The sequence below is a fragment of the Chelonoidis abingdonii genome, chromosome 1 (genome assembly GCF_003597395.2).
Source record: "Chelonoidis abingdonii isolate Lonesome George chromosome 1, CheloAbing_2.0, whole genome shotgun sequence".
Taxonomy (NCBI): Eukaryota; Metazoa; Chordata; order Testudines; family Testudinidae; genus Chelonoidis; species Chelonoidis abingdonii.
In genome coordinates this window covers 316,507,231-316,527,091 of record NC_133769.1, presented here as the reverse complement: position 1 = coordinate 316,527,091, position 19,861 = coordinate 316,507,231, and the positions used below count along the sequence as shown (strand labels likewise).

Below are 19,861 nucleotides of genomic sequence, written 5' to 3'. Positions count from 1 at the left end.
AGAGCTCCACGCTGGCCAAACAGGAAATTGAATTCAAAAGTTCGCGGGGCTTTTCCTGTTTACCTGGCCAGTGCCTCTGAGTTCTGATTGCTGTCCAGAGCGGTCAGTGGTGCACTGTGGGATACCTCCCGGAGGCCAATAATGTCGATTTCCATCCACACTAACACTATTCCGAATTAGTAATATCGATTTTAGGGTTACTCCTCTCGTTTTGTAGGAGTACAGAAATCGATTTAAAAGAGCCCTTTAAATCTATTTAAAGAGCAGTGTAGTGTGGACGGGTGCAATGTTAAATCGATTTAACGCTGTTTAAATTGATTTAACGGCATAGTGTAGACCAGGCCTTTCACTCACTTTTTACAGCAGAGCTCACAATTACAGTAAATTTGTAGTCCCAGTCATCACAATAGGAATCTTGTAACATTATATATGTACACTGGCTTTTTTTGACTGTTACGTTATGTTTAAAATGGCATTTGATATATTGGTATTCTATTTAAGGTAATTTTTTTAAATAAAAAGATATAAGAGGCTGTCTCTCACTCATGGTAAAGGACAGAATGGCTGAAAGATCACTTCCTATTTTACTTAGCTTCCAAGACCTCTGTTTAGGATTGTGTGTTTCTATTAAAACCATCACTGATACTAGAGAACCCACAAATATCTAAAGCAGAGCACATCTTGCAGGAGAAACACTGAGAGGACAAATTTTTTTGAAACAGGAGGCAAAAATTAGTTTCTTATATCTGTAATTAGACATGTCTTATTGAGTCCACTGTTATACAAACGGTCTGTTGTTTTCAGCAACATATCCAGCACATGCCTATCACAAGATGTGGTGTACCTCATCCAGTGCACTAAAATGATGTGGGTGAAACCAGACAATCACTACGCTCTCGAATGAACACACAGAAAAACAATAAAAGTTAAAAATACCACATCACCTCTGGGGAAACACTTTTCACAAAATGATCGCTCCATATGTGACCTCTCAGTCCTTCTCCTCAAAAAAAACCCTACACAAAAGATGAGGCTAGAAGCTTAAATTCATAACTTTACTAGATACTAAAAATCTAAAGACACTAGATTTATGGCTTGTACAACAATCTATAAGCCACTAATCCTCTTTTTTGTCTTATGAGTGCAGGAGTGTTAAGAGGACACTTCACCCTGAATGGTCCCTTGAAACGTGTGTTAACTATTTATGCTAAACAATCTGTTCCACTTTGCACTTAGCTGTGATGCTCTGAGTACCTTTCTTAGACCTGAAGAAGAGCCCTGCATAGCTTGAAAGCTTGTCTTTTTAACCAGCAGAAGTTGGTCCAATAACAGATATGACTTCACCTACCTTGTTTCTCTAATTTTTAGCACACTAAGAAAATAAAGGAAATTTTTGTAAAGGCTGTTCTTTTTGGCCTTCTGTCCAGTCAAAATCCCTCCTTGCCTTCCTTTCCTTTTACTGTTCATAAGATTTGTTCTATCCACTTGCACCATTAATTTAAGGTATCTCATACTTTTCTTTAATCACCATCTTTTAGTTTTGTTCTGCAGAAGTCGCACTTCCCCACTTTTTTTGGCGGCTGTCCTTGACTTTCTATTTCCTTTACACTTCCTTTGATTTCTAGTTAGTTTCCCTCTCTTCCCTTTTGTTCTTTTAACTGCAATTGCTCAGACTTTGAAAATAGAAATGCACTCTGCTATTTATCTCAAAGTGTTTGTAGCTCTACTGGTTTTGAAGAACACAGGCAAGATAGATAAAGGCAAACCTTTTACTGGATTAACAAATTGTCATATACAAGCTTTTGATCCCTTTTTATATAGTACAACTTATTTGATATTTATTTAGCTCAGTAACCTTAATTCTTCTTGTCTTTATTTATCAAGGCCATACAGAATGCCTTCATTTACATAGATGGAATACCTCTGCACTCACAGATTGACTTTTGGGAGTTACACTTGACAGTTATTTACTGAATTACTACATATATTGTAAAAATTCAACATATGAAAATAATGACGGAACCAGTACTGATCACAGACAATCTTGCTCACACTAAATCTGACAGCATATCTACCCTTGACTTCAGTTGGAATAAGATCAGGCTGTTTGAGTTAACTTGAGGAAGCAGACAAAGCAAACATGCCACAACAAAACATTTTTGGAGGATGTTATCTTGCAAACAAAAGAGATCAGATGCCAGACTCATCCATTAATACTTTTTTTTCTTGCTCTTACTTAATCTAAGCTCCCCGATAACTGCATTTGCAGAATGGGTTAAGAGGACGGATCAAACTTACTGGTTGGCAGGGGTCCCAACCCCTGCAAGTACACTACAAGATACACATAGGTCACATTGCTGAAGTATATTAAAATCCCAGTCACATTAAATACTTTCTTATTACTCTGAAGTATAGATTTATTATTGGTGTGTATAAGTGATACTTTTGGCATGTGGAGATAATCATTGAGTATGTAGCAATCAAAAATATTCTTGTTATTAATAACACAAACCTATATGCAAGCTGAAAAATATTAGAATGTCATTCTGATAGAAGGTGAAAATTAATATGGATACTGTGGCAATAGCCATGGAATGTTTAAACCCTTGTACAGTACCGTAAGCAAAGACATTACAATTTTTTTCATTCAGTGTCATTGTGCTGTAAATTATTGTAGTTGGAAGATTCACTGTTAAAAACTGGAATCAGAGAGAATTTCACTGTTCAAGAGATTACTAATGAGATATGGACCCTTTAATCCATAGAAGAAAAGCAGTAAGTGAAGGTAATCACAAGTGGTTCCCACATCAAGGTGGTTCGTGGCCATTCTGAAATGAACTGGTTATCCCAACCTAGTGCCTAACCAGTCCACATCACAAAAAACAGCCCAACAACTAAAATGAGTGTCAGTCTCAGCAGAAAGGCCAAGGACTGGATGGTCAGGAAAAGCGAATTGCCTTCTCAGCTGCTGTCAGACTTGAGGCACCTATGTGGGGCAGTGCCGTTGCTGCCAGTGGAGCAAGGGGTAGAGCATAGGTGGGATCTGCAATAGTGAGACACATGGTGTGGTGATCTTGCCAGTGAGAAGAGTTACGGGCACACAGCCACTACACTGCAGAGATGGTCTACGCACACTCAACTCTGCAGAAGTGTGCAAGGGATAGGAGATATGGGTGCTCAGCAAGTTCAAGCAGAACTTCCCACAACTGTCAGCATCCTGAGCTCCACGAAGCAAAAGGATCAAACCTATGGTGCCTGTTCTGTAGATAGAGAACTTCAATAGCAAGGGCACCTTTCACAAAGAAAATTCACTGTAAATCTCTCCCCTTTAAAATCGGAATGATTACATTCTTCTAAATGTAAGGGTCTAATTTTCCTTGACACACATACTTAGCATTAATAGCATGTGAATTTAGGTATGATCTGTCCCATGGATTTTTAAAAATAAAGTGAAATTAATAATGGGTGAGGACTATTTTTACTGAGCAGAAATATAAATCATAAAGCCAGCCCTGATGGCAGTGCGGGGAGGGACAGCTGAACTGCTGATTGCTAGCCTACTGGGCAGCTGCCGCACAGGGAACTTAGGGGAATGGGGAGCTCATAAGGGAGCTGCCATTCCACCCTGGTTCAAGCCCCCACCAGCTAGCTCCAACGGGCTGCTCTTCCTGCAAGCAATGGACAAAGCAGGCAGCTGCCAAATGAAGTTAGAAGGGAGCATTGCACAACTTTAAACGAGTATGTTCCGTAACTGATCAGCAACGAAACAATGGTAACCGGGACGACTTTAAGCTAGGAGTTACTGTATCTTGATGAAGAGTGCAGTTTTGGAAAGCCCGTTATTCTATTTAACTCACTTGCATATGCTGAAGTGACTATAAGCAGCCTTAGATATAGTATGGGTACTGTGCCTTTCATGACCTTTGCCCTCCAATTGACCAAACTCTCCACACAATCTGTCTATGAGTACATGCAGCTTGAGATAAGATTGAGAAAGCAGATTGCACGGAGCAAGTCTCCTAAACAGCTCAGGTTGCTTCTCTGCTTCTTTCTCCTTTTTTCTGGGTCTGATAGCTATTTTGCAGAACAACAAGATTCCTGGGCCATCTATTGAGGCGCAGTTGGTCACCCAGTGTTTAAATACATATGTAAGAAAATAATTTGTATCATCAAAAATTCTCTTTACCTCTAATAAAGAGCTAGTCACTAATAGCTATTTTATAAAGATGTGTGGTCTGGGTATTCATGTTTCTTATAAAAACTACAAAAACGTGCACCTTTAGCTATCATTTCACAATCTTTCCCTTTTCCACGCTTGGCTTATCTCAGTCTCTTCTTTGCTTAACATGGGGCTAAGAGATATATGAACATCATGGTGTCACCTACAGCTGTATTGATTTATATATTTTTACATCCGTAAAGATTTTATAAACTCTCTTTTTAGCAGTATTTTCTTGGGTCTGCCTACCAGGATATTGTTATGGAAGCCCGGCCCTTTATTTGCTGTTCAGGGACAAATTAGCATTCTTGTACAAATTAACAAATATGTTTCTGTTTTATCACATACAAAATTAGAGATGTTAGAGAATACCTGCAAAAGGATCTTATTCCCATCATGGTCTTCTGTTTGCCACCTGCCTTCACTGATTGGGCTACAAGGATTGGGCAAGAGAGGAATAAGCTGTCCAACATCTACTCGGAATTCCAGCACCGCTGACTCTGTAGGGGTTGGAATCTGGCCCTTAGGGAGTCTTTTTAAAGAGAACTGAATGTCTATATCCATGTTAGAATAGACAGGAAAGACACAAAAGTCCGCCTTTTTCTGACACACCGGTCTTTTCAGGATTAACTGGTACAGTTTCATAATGTCAATAAAGTTTTCATTCCTGCAGTATATGGCAAAGCGGATAATTTCTCTCCCATAATGCACTGGTCGGATGGCCCACAAAGGGGCCCCATGGGCCAAAGTGAAGAAGTCCTGACTGCATGGCATGTAAGGGAGGAACTTGCCATGCACTCGTTCTGTATGGTGGTAATGCCAAGGTGGTCTCTGAAAGGTTTCATGGAGCTGTAAGATTGGTTCTTCTCCATATTCCTCCTGCAGAAACAGAATGACTGCAAGGGCTGGCTGAGAAGCAGCAGCCTTACCAGACTTCCTGTGCTTCCTTGAGACCCGTCTTTCTGAGACTCGGAACAACTGGAGGTCTGGATGGATCCATGCTAACAGTTTATCAATGGCTTGCTGGAGAACTTTGCATTCACCAGGGTCTGCGATGATATGTATACTAACAAGGAAAGGGTCTTGATTGTCTTTCACAGAAAGTTCACCTAATAGTATAAAAACAAAATCTGTATTAGGTTTTAAAAATTATTTAGCAATTTCTTGTATTGTGTCATGATTTATGTAGGTTTTGAAGGAGAAATACATTATTCAGTCATTGCCCAATCTCGGGTGGCTGAACACCACTTGTCCCTCGAAGACAGTCGGTTACAGTTACAGTGATTTTTCTATATCAAGCTCGCCTACAATCGTCAGTAATATCTAGAGGTAAATACAGCCATAAACAAAAGAACCTAACAGAAAAAAACCCTAGTATTTATACTACTCAAAATGGGCTAGGCACTGCACATTCTTGTGTAGAAAGAGACAGTCCCTGCCCCAAAGAGTTTACAGTCCGAAGGACAAAAAACAAAGAATTGGGAGAAAGTGATACAACCAACAAACAAAATGGTCAGGATCAAAATTGATATCTGGCTTGTTCATTCCATGTTTTTGTTTTAATTTCTGCCACCTGGCTTTGTGCATGGAATTTACACAATGGAATTCTATCATCTTGCAATCAGCATTTCCCACCAAGTTAGAGTATTCAAGGGGCCTGACGGCAAGTATCAGAAGATTTTATATACTTATTGAAGATGTATCTGCTTAGTAATAGGAAGTAGTATAAACATCATGTATTCAAAAGCTGAATGTCATTCAGGCAAAAATTACTTCTTACCACTCAAACGCATGAGGGAATCGCTATGAAGTAGTCCCTGAAATCTCCCTGACTACATAGAAGCAGGTTGGGCTAATACCAAGTGACAGCTGGTTTGGAGGTCAGTGAAGACATTGCCAATTTCATTCTGTTGAAGTTGTGTGTGAAGAGAGGTGTATGTAAGCAGAGACCCCAGACAGCTCAATAAATCACTTGGCTAATTTAGCTATTTAGTTGAAATTAGGGCTGTCAAGTGATTAAAAAAAATTAATCACAATCATGATTAAAAAAGCAGCAAAGAGTCCTGTGGCACCTTATAGACTAACAGACATATTGGAGCATGAGCTTTTGTGGGTGAATACCCACTTCGTCCGATGCATGATGCTGGATGCATGATGATGAAGCTCATGCTCCAATATGTCTGTTAGTCTATAAGGTGCCATAGGACTCTTTGCTGCTTTTACAGATCCAGACTAACACGGCTACCCCTCGAATATGATTAAAAAAATGGAACACAATTAATCGTGTTATTAATCGCACTGTTAAACAATAGAATACCATTTATTTAAATATTTTTGGATATTTTCTACATTTTCAAATATATTGATTTCAATTGCAACACAGAATACAAAGTGTACAATGCTCATTTTACATTTTTTTATTACAAATATTTGCACTGTAGAAAACAAAAGAAATGGAATTTTTCAATTCACCTAATACAAGTACTGTAGTGCAATCTCTTTCTCATGAAAGTCGAACTTACAACTAGAATTATGTACAAAAAACTGCATTCAAAAACATAATATGTAAAACTTTAGAGCCTACAAGTCCAATCAGTCCTACTTCTTGTTCAGCTAATTGCTCAGAAAACATTTTTAAAAGATAATGCTGCCCGCTTCTTGTTTACAATGTCACCTGAAAGTGAGAACAGGCGTTCGCATGGCACTGTTGTAGCCAGCGTCGCAAGATATTTACATGCCAGATGCGCTAAAGATTCATATGTCCCTTCATAATTCAACCACCTTTCCAGAGGATGTACCTCCATGTTGATGATGAGTTCAGCTCAATAATGATCCAAAGCAGTGCGGACTGATACATGTTCATTTTCATTATCTGAGTTAGATGCCACCAGCAGAAGATGGTTTGGGTTCTGTAGTTTCTGCATCAGAGTGTTGCTCCTGTAAGACTTCTGAAAACATGCTCCATACCTCATCCCTCTCCGATTTTGGAAGGCACTTCAGCTTCTTAAGTTGAGTGCTATAGCTATCTTTAGAAATTTCACACTGGTACCTTTTTTGCATTTTGTCACAATTTGCAGTTAAAGTATTCTTACAATGAACAGCATGTGCTGGGTCATCATCCTAGACTGGTATAACATGAAATACATGGCAGAATGCCGGTAAAACACAGAGCATGAGACATACAATTCTCCCCCAAGGAGTTCAGTCACAAATTTAATTAACACATTTATTTTTTAACAGTCGTCATCAGCATGGACACGTCCTCTGGAATGGTGGCTGAAGCATGAAGAGGCATATGAATCTTTAGCTTATCTGGCATGTAACTATACTGTGATGCCGGCTACAACGGCACCATACGAACTCCTCTTCACACTTTCAGGTGACATTGTAAATAAGCGGGCAGCGTTATCTCCCGCAAATGTAAACAAACTTGTTTGTTTTAGTGACTGGCTGAACAAGAAGTAGGACTGAGTGAACATGTAGGCTCTAAAGTTTTACATTGTTATGTTTTTGAGTGCAGTTATGTAACAAAAATAATCTATATTTGTAAGTTGCACTTTCATGATAAGGAGATCACACTACACTACTTGTATGAGGTGAATTGAAAAATACTATTTTTTTTATAATTTTACAGTGCAAATATTTGAAATAAAAATTATATAAAGTGAGTACTGTCCACTTTATATTCTGTATTGTAATTGAAATCGATATATTTGAAAATGTAGAAAAACATCCAAAAATATTTAATAAATTTCAATTGGTATTCTATTGTTTAACAGTGCAATTAAAACTGCGATTAATCATGATTAATTTTTTTAATTTTTCGATTTTTTGTTTAGTTAATTGTATGAGTTAATTGTGATTAATCAACAGCCCTGGTTGAAATGGTTCTCTTTATTTGTTACTCTGATATTACCTATATGAATGAGACTGATGTGGAGGCATAACGCCTACATATGGTAGGCTGACCAATAGTTCCTAAGCTTTTAACTGTGTGTATAACATTTTAATAGCAAGATTAGTTTATGGACTGTCTCCTCTTCTACTGGAGACTATGTGAACTCCTTCCCTGCAGACTAGTAACTGGTATGTACAGCATATACCAATCATGCATTAATCTATAGGAGATTTGGGCAAGTTAAGCTGATGATCAGAAATATAGTGGTAGCAAAGTTCTCGTATGTCTGTCATGAAATGGGTAATGAGGAGTGACTGTGCTAAGTGGTTAATGGAAGAGAACAATAACCTGAAGCAAATCAATCACTGGTCATAATAATGTGGAAGGGTTCTCCTGCAGAGAACACTGCTAGTGCTATCGCTCCAAGGTATCTGTTGCTGATGTCCCTCCACAGGTTGGGGAACAGTGACTCCGAAACAAAAAATGGGAATGGGGACAGAGGGGGAAGGAAATCTAATAAAGCCAAAAAGAAAATAATGTGGATTAGTTATACAATCACACTTTCTTCTAAGAGCGGAATGCAAGATGTTCAAATCTGTTCTCCCTCCATTTCCTTTGATAGCGTGTATGTAACAAAAAGACTGCAACAAGGGACAGGCCTGATATTTATGCAAATAGATGGCTACAGCTTTGTAAGAAGCCTGGGCAGAAGGATGTGAAGCAAAGAGCTGCCATTCCTGTGGGCTACTTTGCATAAAAAAAATTACTGAGCATGGCCTTTCTGCCCTCTTGTCGCTCAGCGTGGTAGAGGGGTACTGAATGGTCTAAAGCATTTTTCAAAAGCCAAGCTTTGTGAGAACCAGCGTTAGCATTAGTATTCCAAAGCTATCACCAAATGTACCCGTCAGCATAAGATGCTAAAACAAACAGCCTCAGAGGACCACCAGTGTAAAGCAGAAAGCCATCATTAGGAGCTAAAGCTATGTGTACACCAGAGAAAATCATCTTTTGTTGAGCTAGAAGAAACCATGAACTAAGCCAAAGGGGGAAATGAGTGTAACTAATAAAAGCTGAAAGAACTTCCGTACCAACTTTATATTAGCAGGGACACTTCTACTGCAGTATTGGTCCTACCTTTATACCTGCAAAAGACAGTCTTTTTATTAAGGTAAGAAAAATGTACACAGGAATGAGAATAGGAGTTTGATGAAACCTCTCCTAAGCTGATTACATGGTGTGAACTACTTCTGTGCTATTAGCAAGGCTTTCTACTTCAGCTTGAACTTATCAAGAAAGGGGCAGGGAAAATGCCACCACTTCTCAAGTTAGGGCAATTCAATTTGCCCTCTGGCAAATTGTCATAGAAGCAAATTAAAGTTCTGCATATATATTAGGCTCTCTGTGCAACTGATTAAACCTACCAGCAACAAAATGCTGAAACATTTATTTGAACTTAAACCGTACAGTTCTCACAACTCTGCTATTTTTTCCCCATGGCAGACAGGAATTGTTTCCTTTTGGGGTGGCAGAAACATTAAAATTGCTAAAAGGGAAATATTATCAAGATTTAAATAATATTTATATATGTTTTAACTTATCTGTTAACTTGGGTTGCTACCATCAGCTGGAAGACTTTGAACTGAGATAAGTTAGCAAACCGAGAGCCTGATCCAACAGAGGCTGAGCGCCCTCAGTGCCCATTAGCTTCAATGGGAGTTCAGGGTGCTCAGCATACTGCAGAACTGGATCCAGAATTTTTCTTTTTCCACATGTACAGCTTGATATTCTGTTGCTGTTTGCTTTGTTTAAACTATAGATGTTTATTTATTTCCTAGGCAGAGAAACTGGAGGTCTCATAATGGTAAGGCAGCAGTCCAATCTTCCCTATAGTATTTCATCAGATATTACAAGTATATCTGGTGAGGAATTTTTAGCTGGAATGATTTTCTGACAGAAAATACAGTTTCCACAAAAATCAAAACTTTCTATAGAAAATTTTTGATTTTGCTGAAAATTCTTGATTTTTCCATCAGGAAAATTGAAATGAAATATTTCATTTGGGGTCAGTTCAATATGAATATGAATATTGTGTTGTTTAAACGGTCCCCATTTTTTTCATTGAGACACGGGTCAATAAAACATTGAATTGCATTTTCCTATTAGTTTAGTTCTGGGCCCCATTCTCTCCTATGGGCTGGGCTCCCTTGAGAAGTATGAGTCCCATAAGGTGAAGTGTTCATTCAGTCATGCGAGTCAGATGATTCTAGGTGCATTATGGGAGGTGCAGGCCAACCTGGGGAGCCTGGTATATAGCAGGGGAATGGGCGCATCATGCTCCAGAATTACAAATCCCATAAGGCAATGTGCCACCATAAGGAAATGCAGTTTAATATTGAAATGACTTGAAACTGCGCTTTGGGAATGTTGACATGTTTCACTTGGATCAAAAATATTTCCAAAACAAAACATTTTAGAATTTCCGTTCCACAGGAAATTTTGTCTTTTCATCCCATTTTGGAACACAAACAAATCCTGACATGTTGAAATTTCCCCTGGGATGAAAATTCCAAGTTTTGCTCAACCCTAATTACAATATTGACACTTCGTTGGAGTGTTTCTTAAAAGATGCACAGTGAGGCACAGGTAGAAAAGTTATTTTATCAACAAATTGCATCATGTCATAGATCACTGTGAGAGAAGTGGTCAATGGTCATCTCTGGGAGTGGCACAACATTGTCCTTTGATAAATCACACACTACTTATAAAGCAAGCAGGAGGGGATCACAGCAATAGATTCACCAGCTCCTCCTTCTCCCTCTCCAGATTAGTGGCTTCTGACAAATGAAGTGTGAGCAGTGAGCAGTAATCTGTTCCTCAACACGCTATCCTGTGTCTGACTTTATATACCCTGAAAGGGGTATATATAAATATGTGACCTGACCTGGCCAAAAGGCTGAGTCACAAGAAAGGGGCAGACCACTGTAGGAATGCCTGTTAGCAGGCATACCAGGAAAGAAGTGAGCCTGCCACACCTAAGTTCAGCCACCAAGGGCACCTGTGGTAAGTGAACTCCTTCACACAGGCCTTTATCATTTCTGCTTTGACTGCAACATCCTGCTCTGGTTTTTCTGGCACTATCCTCAGCCCACTCAAATCCCTTCAATAGGCTACTGCCAAGATCATCATCTTGGCTTGTCATCCTAACCACATCACCCCCTCTTCAAAGTCCCTGCCCCTTCTCCATCATGTCAAATACAAGCTTTACGGCCTTACCTTTAAGACCATTCACAATGTAACGGCTCCCTACATATCTATTTTTATATCTCATCTGGTCATGCTCTCTCCCTTCCTCTTTGCCAACAATGCCAGCCTTGACTGCCCAATCGACTGCTTCACCAGCAAACATCACACTTTCTTTCATGCCATGCATTCTGTGAGGAACACCCTTCCTGAGCTAAGGGCTACCCCACCTTCCTTCAAATCCCTTCAGTTCCACTTCTGTCATTCCTTTGCTAAATTGCTAACTCAATTACAAGGCAGAGAGTCAGCAGGGATTGTCCAGATCATTATATCTTAAAGAAAAGAAAAAACAAACAAACCCAAACTCAACCTTCAAATTGTGTGCATAGGTCTCCTATTATTATCCAGGGTTCAAAAAAGAACTACATACATTCATTAATGGAACATAGGTCCATCAATGGCTATTAGCCAGGATGGGCTGGGATAGTGTCCCTAGCCTCTGCCAGAAGCTGGGAATGGGTGACAGGGAATGGATCACTTGATGATAACTTGTTCTGTTCATTCCCTTTGGGGCACCTGGCATTGGCCACTGTCAGAAGACAGGATACTGGGCTAGAGGGACCATTGGTCTAACCCAGTACGGCTGTTCTTATCCTCATCTTTTACCCTCCACTCACTCTTACACCCTTGCATTATATCTTCTCTTTACAATCTAAGTTAATTCCATGGGGAAAGAACTACATTTTACTTGGTGTCTGGATAGCACAATGAAGTTCTGACCCTCACAGGGGCCTCTGGGGCCTACTGTAATAAGAATAAAAATAAGGAGTGGGGGCTTGTGCTCTTGCACTCTGGCAGAAAGTGAACAGTCAAAATATTTTGTAGCCCCCAGTACACACCTCCTTGTGGAAAGCTTCCAGGTCCCTCTCCTCATGCAGAGTCTAAGATTCTTTGTCTGCACTGTGACCTCCTCCTTCAGTTCTTTCTCCTGAGACAATGAGCTCGCTCAATCCCTAGTGCAACAAATCACCATCCTCAAGCCTGCTGCTCTCCCTGCCCAGACAGCCACACCTCCTTTGTTATCCTCCACAACAATATGCTGGCTGCTGCACTCTGTACTGCCAACCATGAGTGTTAAAAAAGAACAAATGAATAAAGTCCCTAAAATTACAAGATTGGCATAAAAATGAAATTTAAATAAATACATAAATATGGGTTCTTTTTTGTCCCCTTGTTTTTGATCCTTTAGAGTGCAAAGGAGGCGCAAGAATGAGGACTAGAAACTTAGTTTAAAAAAAATAAACCAGAGGATACTCACAAAGTTCCAGCTGCTGGGGCTTTAAGAAAAATAACAATTATTTCAAAATTCACAATAGCAACACTAGCTCTGAGGTAACACTGTTTGCTTCCCCACACACCATTATGCCTATGCTACATATTGATTTTGGGCTGAACTTCAGGGTAATGGTTCTCAAGGTGTTTTGACAAACTTGTGGTACTCATCTTCTGCTCACCTGTTGCTCAGAATTGGAAGGAGGTGCAGTAGCATGTTGCAGATGTGTGCGCATACCCTTTGGCACGACATAAACCCAAATTTGGGACGTTTCATTCTGACTGGTGACACCAATTTTCCAACTTCCTATACATCCCCATTCCTCCCTCCACAGCTCATTTCTGTCTACGCTAGACACACCAACAGTGAACTGCAAAATTATAGAACTCCCATATAGTGTCTTCAGTTTCACAAAGAACCCCCATCAATGGGAGGTTGATGGGATTCTGAGTTTCTGCAGGTGTTACATATTTACAATTAAAGCTGGCAAATCAGTCTGGTGCAAAAGTTAATGGAAACTATGTAAACTGGAATTGTGACAGTTAGCACAGGGGATTAGTAATGGGATTTCGAACCTTTCACCCCTAGGCTGCTGGTTTGAATCCCCCCAAAGTCAATAATGACTGAAGTTTGCTAAAATGTGAGGATAGTAGGAGTCTCTGTCCAATTCCCATTGTATAGGTGCTCATTTCACAAAACTGAGAAATCAAAACACACAGAATCTCTCTTTCCTAACAGATGTTAGAACTTGATGTCCAGGTTCCATAACCACAGCGTGGCCTCTGTATCAAGACAGGCTAGATGTTTTAGACTAGGGGTCGGCAACCTCTGGCACGCGGCTCGCCAGGGTAAGCACCCTGGTGGGCCAGGCCAGTTTGTTTACCTGCTGCATTGGCAGGTTTGCCAGACCGCGGCTCCCACTGGCTGCGGTTCGCCATCCCAGGCCAATGGGGGAGGTGGGAAGCCGCTGCCAGCACATCCCTCGCCCGCGCCTCTTCCCACCGCCCCCATTGGCCTGGGACAGCGAACCACAGCCAATGGGAGCTGCGACTGGCCGAACCTGCCGATGTGGCAGGTAAACAAACTGGCCTGGCCCGCCAGGGTGCTTACTTTGGTGAGCCAGGTGCCAGACGTTGCTGACCCCTGTTTTAGACTGTCCTCCAGCTGTTGGGTTGCACAGTCTTCCACCACATGATTTACTGTCTGCTATGCTTCTCCACAGTCACAGAATGAGGAGGAAACCAGCTCAAGCTACTGCATGCTTCTGGTAACTCTGGTTCAGCCAGCAAGTAACCTGTTGAGTCTAGCCCAGGATCTACAATCAAGTGGAGGCAAGTGCAGCAATGGACTCCTGAATTTACGTAGTGTGTTAGAAGCATCAGTAGGAAAGAGTCTAAGGGTGCAATTTTTGGCTACCTGGTGATACTGATCATCCGTGCATGGTAAAGGATCAACAGCTCTTTTGTCCAAGAGTGCATGAGCTGCTGTAACAAAGGGGCGCTGAGAGCTCATCCATGGTGTCATATCCCAGACCCCACAGGAATGGGAGTCATCCTCTGAATATATCTCAGATTGGGGCACTAGCCAACTGGAGATGTAATAGGCTAGTTTCACCTGTCGCAGCTCTTCAAGCAGGCTTAACAGGAACAATATCTCATGGCCAGTCTGGCAGAACTATGTGTGCTAGCACATACAGACCGCAGGTTTGTGTGTAGCTCCAACAGCCACTAATGACACGAGTGGCCAAACTCAGCTCTGTGTCGACAAGCTGAATGTGGCAGCTGCAGCCCCAGACTGCAAAACAGTATTCAGCTGGAGCAAACACCACTGCCAATACAGAAGTATGAAAGACCACAGGATCTGCTCCCCAGGAGGTTCCCAATAGCTTTTATATCAAGGTGATATGGAAAGATCTTCATTTTCAGGTGTTCCAGGTGAGGCCATTTGACAGGCTATGGTGGAGTTTTACTCCCAAGTAGATGACAACTGGCTGGAATGGCAGAGGCCACCCTTGGACATGGATCAAGACGGGTTGATTGGCAAAATAGTTGTTTAGAAGACAAGTAATTGCCACTATCACAACCTGCTTTAATTGGTGACTTTGTTAGCAGTCTGCCCACAAAAGCCAAGAATTGGCTCTCTCTCTCTCCATCTGGATACTAAAATGACCTCATTACTTGTGGGCAGTTCCCATGTGAGAGCTCAGTGTGACAGCTGGGGTAAACTGGAGAAGCTTGAGAAACTTGCCCCGCCACCCCCTCATACTATACCTGCTCTGTGGAGAAATAGGGGAGCTGTCAATTCAGCATCTTTCATAAGCACTGAAGTCACACAAATGAAAACAGAGATGGAGTACTCAAACAGATCCTGTTTCTGCAACCTTTTTCACACTGGTGAACAGTGTGTTCAATGAGACTACGTCTATGAGTAATTCCACATCAACATGAGTGACAGTAGAACAATTAGGCCTTAAAACAGCAGCTTGTCTTGTTTTTAAAGTTAAGGGTTTTGCAAAAATGTAGAGAAGTCTGTTAATTAAGTAGTAGTGTATAATTAGTATATTTGTTTTGATTATTAGGTAACATATTTAGTTTAGAATTGACTAGAGTTGCATTTTTAGTGGGGAATAAAAAAAGCTGAAAGACAATGAAGTCTGGATTCTGACCAACTCCAGATTTCCACTTTAGAAGATTTAAAGTTTTCAAAAATTTAAGTCCCTTCCAGTCATAAAATTTTTCCAAATAAAAATATGAATTGCTATACTTGGCAGAAACCCAGGATACTGATCTTTGTTATATTTCAGTTCTCCATTCCAAGTTTGCAAGGCATACTAATTCAGCAAAAAAAAAAAAATCCATTAATAATCTCTCAATAAATTCAAAACTGTACAATTTATATGAGCTTTCAAAATGCATCCAAAGAGTTAATCAGAGTCCTTTCACTCTTTTCTTCAGTTGTTTGATTTATTATATGTGTGTGTACTTTACTAAAATCTAGTTCACAAGTGAAACAGAGTTTTTCAAAAGTATAATAAAAAAAGATAGAAAGTACATTGCCTTTTAAAAAATAGTTTGGAGCTGTGCACATTTACACTATTGCTCAATTTGGCCCAAGAGCTAACTCTATACACTGCATAATGTCATCAAATTGGCAAAGACATGGTCCCATGGCATAAAATATGTTTGCGGTAGTGCCTGCATAGGTAATCAATAGTTTGTGTACAAAAACCAATGAACTTCTTAGAAAGAGTAGCAATGGAAAACTATTCTGGGGCACATAAACCTCTCAGCTAATAGGACTGTGCCATGAAATAGACACATATGCACCTAAGCTGATGGGAAAAGAAAGCATGCTTTGTGACTGAGGGCCTAATTCTCAGCCCTCCAACCGAGTCTCATACATAGTCTGTATGTGAAACAAAACAGACCCTTTCCAGGGTATACAGTCCAACTGGACCTATCCCAGTACCCTGCCATTGGTATCTCTGTAGCCCACTCCGGGCTCAGTCTTTAAGTAATGCTAACCCTTGAATTGAGACATACCCCCGGGGGCTTCCTCCTGGGAGACACGCTCTTCAGCTGCTCTGGGTCTTTCTGTCCCAGCTCTCCAGCTCGGCCACTAAACCATCCGATCCCCTTCTGGGGGTGTTTCACAGTTCAATAATCAGCCCCTTCTCTGGGACTTCTCAACTCCCTTCCTCAGGACTTAAGCCACTTCCTAGTGGCTGGCAGAGGGGACTCAGAGCTGCCCACTACTCCAGGCCCCAGCACAGAGACCCTATGAATGGCAGCTACGTACTGCTGCACTCTCCTTAACTAGTCACCATGCTGCTACAGTAGCCTGGGCCACTTCCCTGCAGCCCCAGCACCTTCACAAATGCTTCACCCTTACCACAGGGCTGAAGTCTTTTACTCTGGCCCAGCAGCCAGCCAGAAGCTCTCTCTTGCTCCCCCGGTCCCTGCCAGCAACTGATTTGTTCATATTCCTCCAGACAGAAAGACAGTGCTCATTCCTCCAGTTCCAGTCACCAACTGACTGACTCCTCTGCCCCTGCAGCTCCTTTTATGTGAGCCTGTTGGGCTCTGAATGGCTGCTCTCTGCAGCCTCTCTCATTGGCTGCTTCCCCCGCAGCTAGTCTAGGCAGCGTGGAGAACTTCTCTACTGCTCCTTTCTGGGGCAGGGTGTGGTAGGATCCTGAGGCCTCCAGCCAGGGGCCTGTGGGCCTAATATACCCTCTCTCACAGGGGAACCATATGTGTTTATCACGTATACTAATTCCCTTTCAGCTAATATCCTGGGTGACAATTCAAAACAGAAAGGCTCTCCTTGTTTACAAAGTAAAGTTATTTTATGGCTTAGTTCCTAAAACACTCTAGTTGCTGTACTGGAAACAGATGATGAATATAAATATACACTCTGCAATTTGCAAGCATTATTCTTTAAAAGCTAGTAATACACTTTTAAAAAATTGAATTATATTTCTAAAATAATCATTAATTCAGCTATTAATTTCAATCTTTTTTCCTGTTTCCATTCAAGAATGGATAATTTATTTTAAAAAAATGTTTAAAATGTGCACTGGTTCTGAGACTCTAAAAAAAGGTCTTGTTCTCAGAAACAGAATGACAAAATGAGGGAAGCTGGCTAATACAGATTGAATACACACAATATTTAAATAAAATTAAATCCCACATTGCTTAACATAAGCTCTGTTTTTAATGGTGGTGGTGCTGAATACATTTACTTCATCATCTATTAGAATCAAGGCATTTTGAACAGTTATTGCATTTTCATTAATTTTTAAATCAAATAAATTAGACCAGATAACCCAGATACAGCAAAGGGCAAGGAAAGAAATGGATAAGTTGGCTCCAAAAATTTGTTTAAATCTCAATTATACACTATTACTTCAATGTGTTTCAGTTTTCTCATTCATCAAAAATCCAGAGGAACAAGGATTCTTCGAGTGCTTGCTCATATAGATTCCATTTAGGTGTGGGCGCGCCACGTGCACAATCGGAAGACTTTTACCCTAGCAACACTCGGTGGGTCGGCTGAGGCGCCCCCAGAGTGGTGCTCAATATATGCCCCTGCAGACCCAGTGTCTCCTCAGTTCCTTCTTACCACCCGTGACGGTCATTGGAACTGTGGAGCGTGGCTTAGCTGATCTCCACTTCCCTAGCTCTTAGTTCGTTTATACCTGTAGATAGTTATTATAGAGTAGTAGTTAGTACTTTCTAGTTGTAGTTAATAGTAGTTATTGTCTTTAGTGTACATAGTACATAGTAATTGGAGGTAAGCGGTTTCTCTCCTTCCCGGTACCCAGGCTCATGCCTAGGTCTTCGGGTTTCAAACCGTGCTCGGCCTGTCTTAAGCCAATGCCTATGGGAGACCCCCACGACTCCTGTTTGAGTACCTGGGGGAATCCCATCAATCAGATAAGTGCTGCATTTGTAAGGCATTCAAGTCTAGGACCAAAAAGGAGTGGGACTTTCACTTGAAGCAGCTCCTCATGGAAGTAGCACTTAGCCCAATGTCCTTGGTCCCCACCGAGACCCAGCGCCATTGGTCTGAAGCATGCTTCCGGCACTGGAAACAACAGTTTCGTGACCTGGCACTGGCAAAGACTCTCGGCACTGGACGTCTCCAGCACTGCTACCAACGAGGCACCGCTCACTGTCTCTGGGACCGAAGAAGCAACACAAGCCACCTGCTGCACCTGTGTAGTTGCTGGCACTGCCTGTGATCACCTCGGAGCAGCATCTCATGCTGGTTCACCCCGCAAACGCTCCAGCTCAGGTGCCATTGAGTCCGGTGCACATAAGCTCCCCGGTGCACACCGCGGTCGAGCTCGGGCCTGCCTTCTACCCTGAAGACTTTCTCCACGGCACACAACCTGATTGTGCCTACTGAGCCGAGACTGTCACAACCTTCAGTACCACTGGTGTGGGCTGTTCCCTCTATAGGGAAGCCCTCCATGATGCGCCCTCTGTCGCAGAGCAAGATGGCTACGTTGCTCCCGTTCGGTGCAGCATGTACTCTTGGGTAGCAGAAAGCCCTCTACTAGGTCCATGTATCTGGCCAAGTGGAAGTGTTTCTCCTGCTGGTGTGCCCTGAGCAATGCTGCCCCCCTGGAGGTGCCAGTACCTACCATCTTAGACTATCTCTTGTCCTTGAAATGGCACGGCCTGGTGATTTCATCCATCAGACTACACCTAGCAGCGATTTCGGCCTTCCACCCGGGAGAAGATGGGCGCTCGGTTTTCTCCAATCCATGGTCAGCAGGTTCCTAAGGGACCTAGAACGTCTGTACTCGCAAATTCAGCATCCAACCCCTACGTGGGACCTCAACCTGGTCCCATCCAGACTCATGGGTGCCCTGTTCAAGCCGATGGCCACTTGCTTGCTCCTGTACCTTTCCTGGAAAACAGCTTTCCTCGTTGCCATCACTTTGGTGAGATGTGTGTTGGAACTTTGAGCCCTCACATTGGACCCACCGTATACAGTGTTTCATATGGACAAGGTACAGCTGCGACTCCACCCCGCCTGCCTTCCTAAGGTGGTGTCTGCCTTCCATGTCAACCAAGACATCTTCCTTCCGGTCTTCTACCTGAAGCTGCATGCTTCTCAACAAGAATAACAGCTGCATTCCCTAGACATTTGCAGGGCCCTTGCCTTTTACATCAAACGAACAAGACCTTTTAGGACGACAACCCAGCTGTTTGTAGCTGTGGCAGACTGGATGAAGGGCCTCCCGGTCTCCACACAGCGCATCTCGTCCTGGATTACATCATGCATCCGTGTGTGCTATGACTTGGCTAGTGTCCCAACTATGCACCTTACCGCCCACTGCACTCAGGCTCTGGCTCGTGTACCCATACAGGAGATCTGTAGGGCAGCAACTTGGTCATTGGTACATACTTTGCTTCCCACTACGCGATAGTGCAGAAGTCCAGGGGCGATGCTGCATTTGGTTCAGCAGTCCTCCACTCCACTCAACCCAGTCCAACCCACTGCCTACGTAGGGCTTGGGAGCAACCTAATTGGAATTGATAGGAGCAAGCACTCGAAGAAGAAAGACAGTTACTCACCTTTGTAATGGTTGTTCTTTGAGATGTGTTGCTCATATCCATTCCAAACCCGCACTCCTTCCCCTCTGTTGGAGCAGCCG

General features: G+C 42.0%; 1 protein-coding gene across 1 annotated transcript in view; it reads right to left on the bottom strand.

Moving 5' to 3' along the window:
- Positions 1–19,861, bottom strand: part of FAM124A (family with sequence similarity 124 member A) — a 74,527-nt gene that overhangs the window by 14,228 nt on the left and 40,438 nt on the right. The window contains exon 3 of the mRNA XM_032766005.2: positions 4,592–5,328. Coding sequence (XP_032621896.1) covers positions 4,592–5,328 — 737 coding nt within the window. The remainder of the gene's footprint in view (positions 1–4,591; positions 5,329–19,861) is intronic.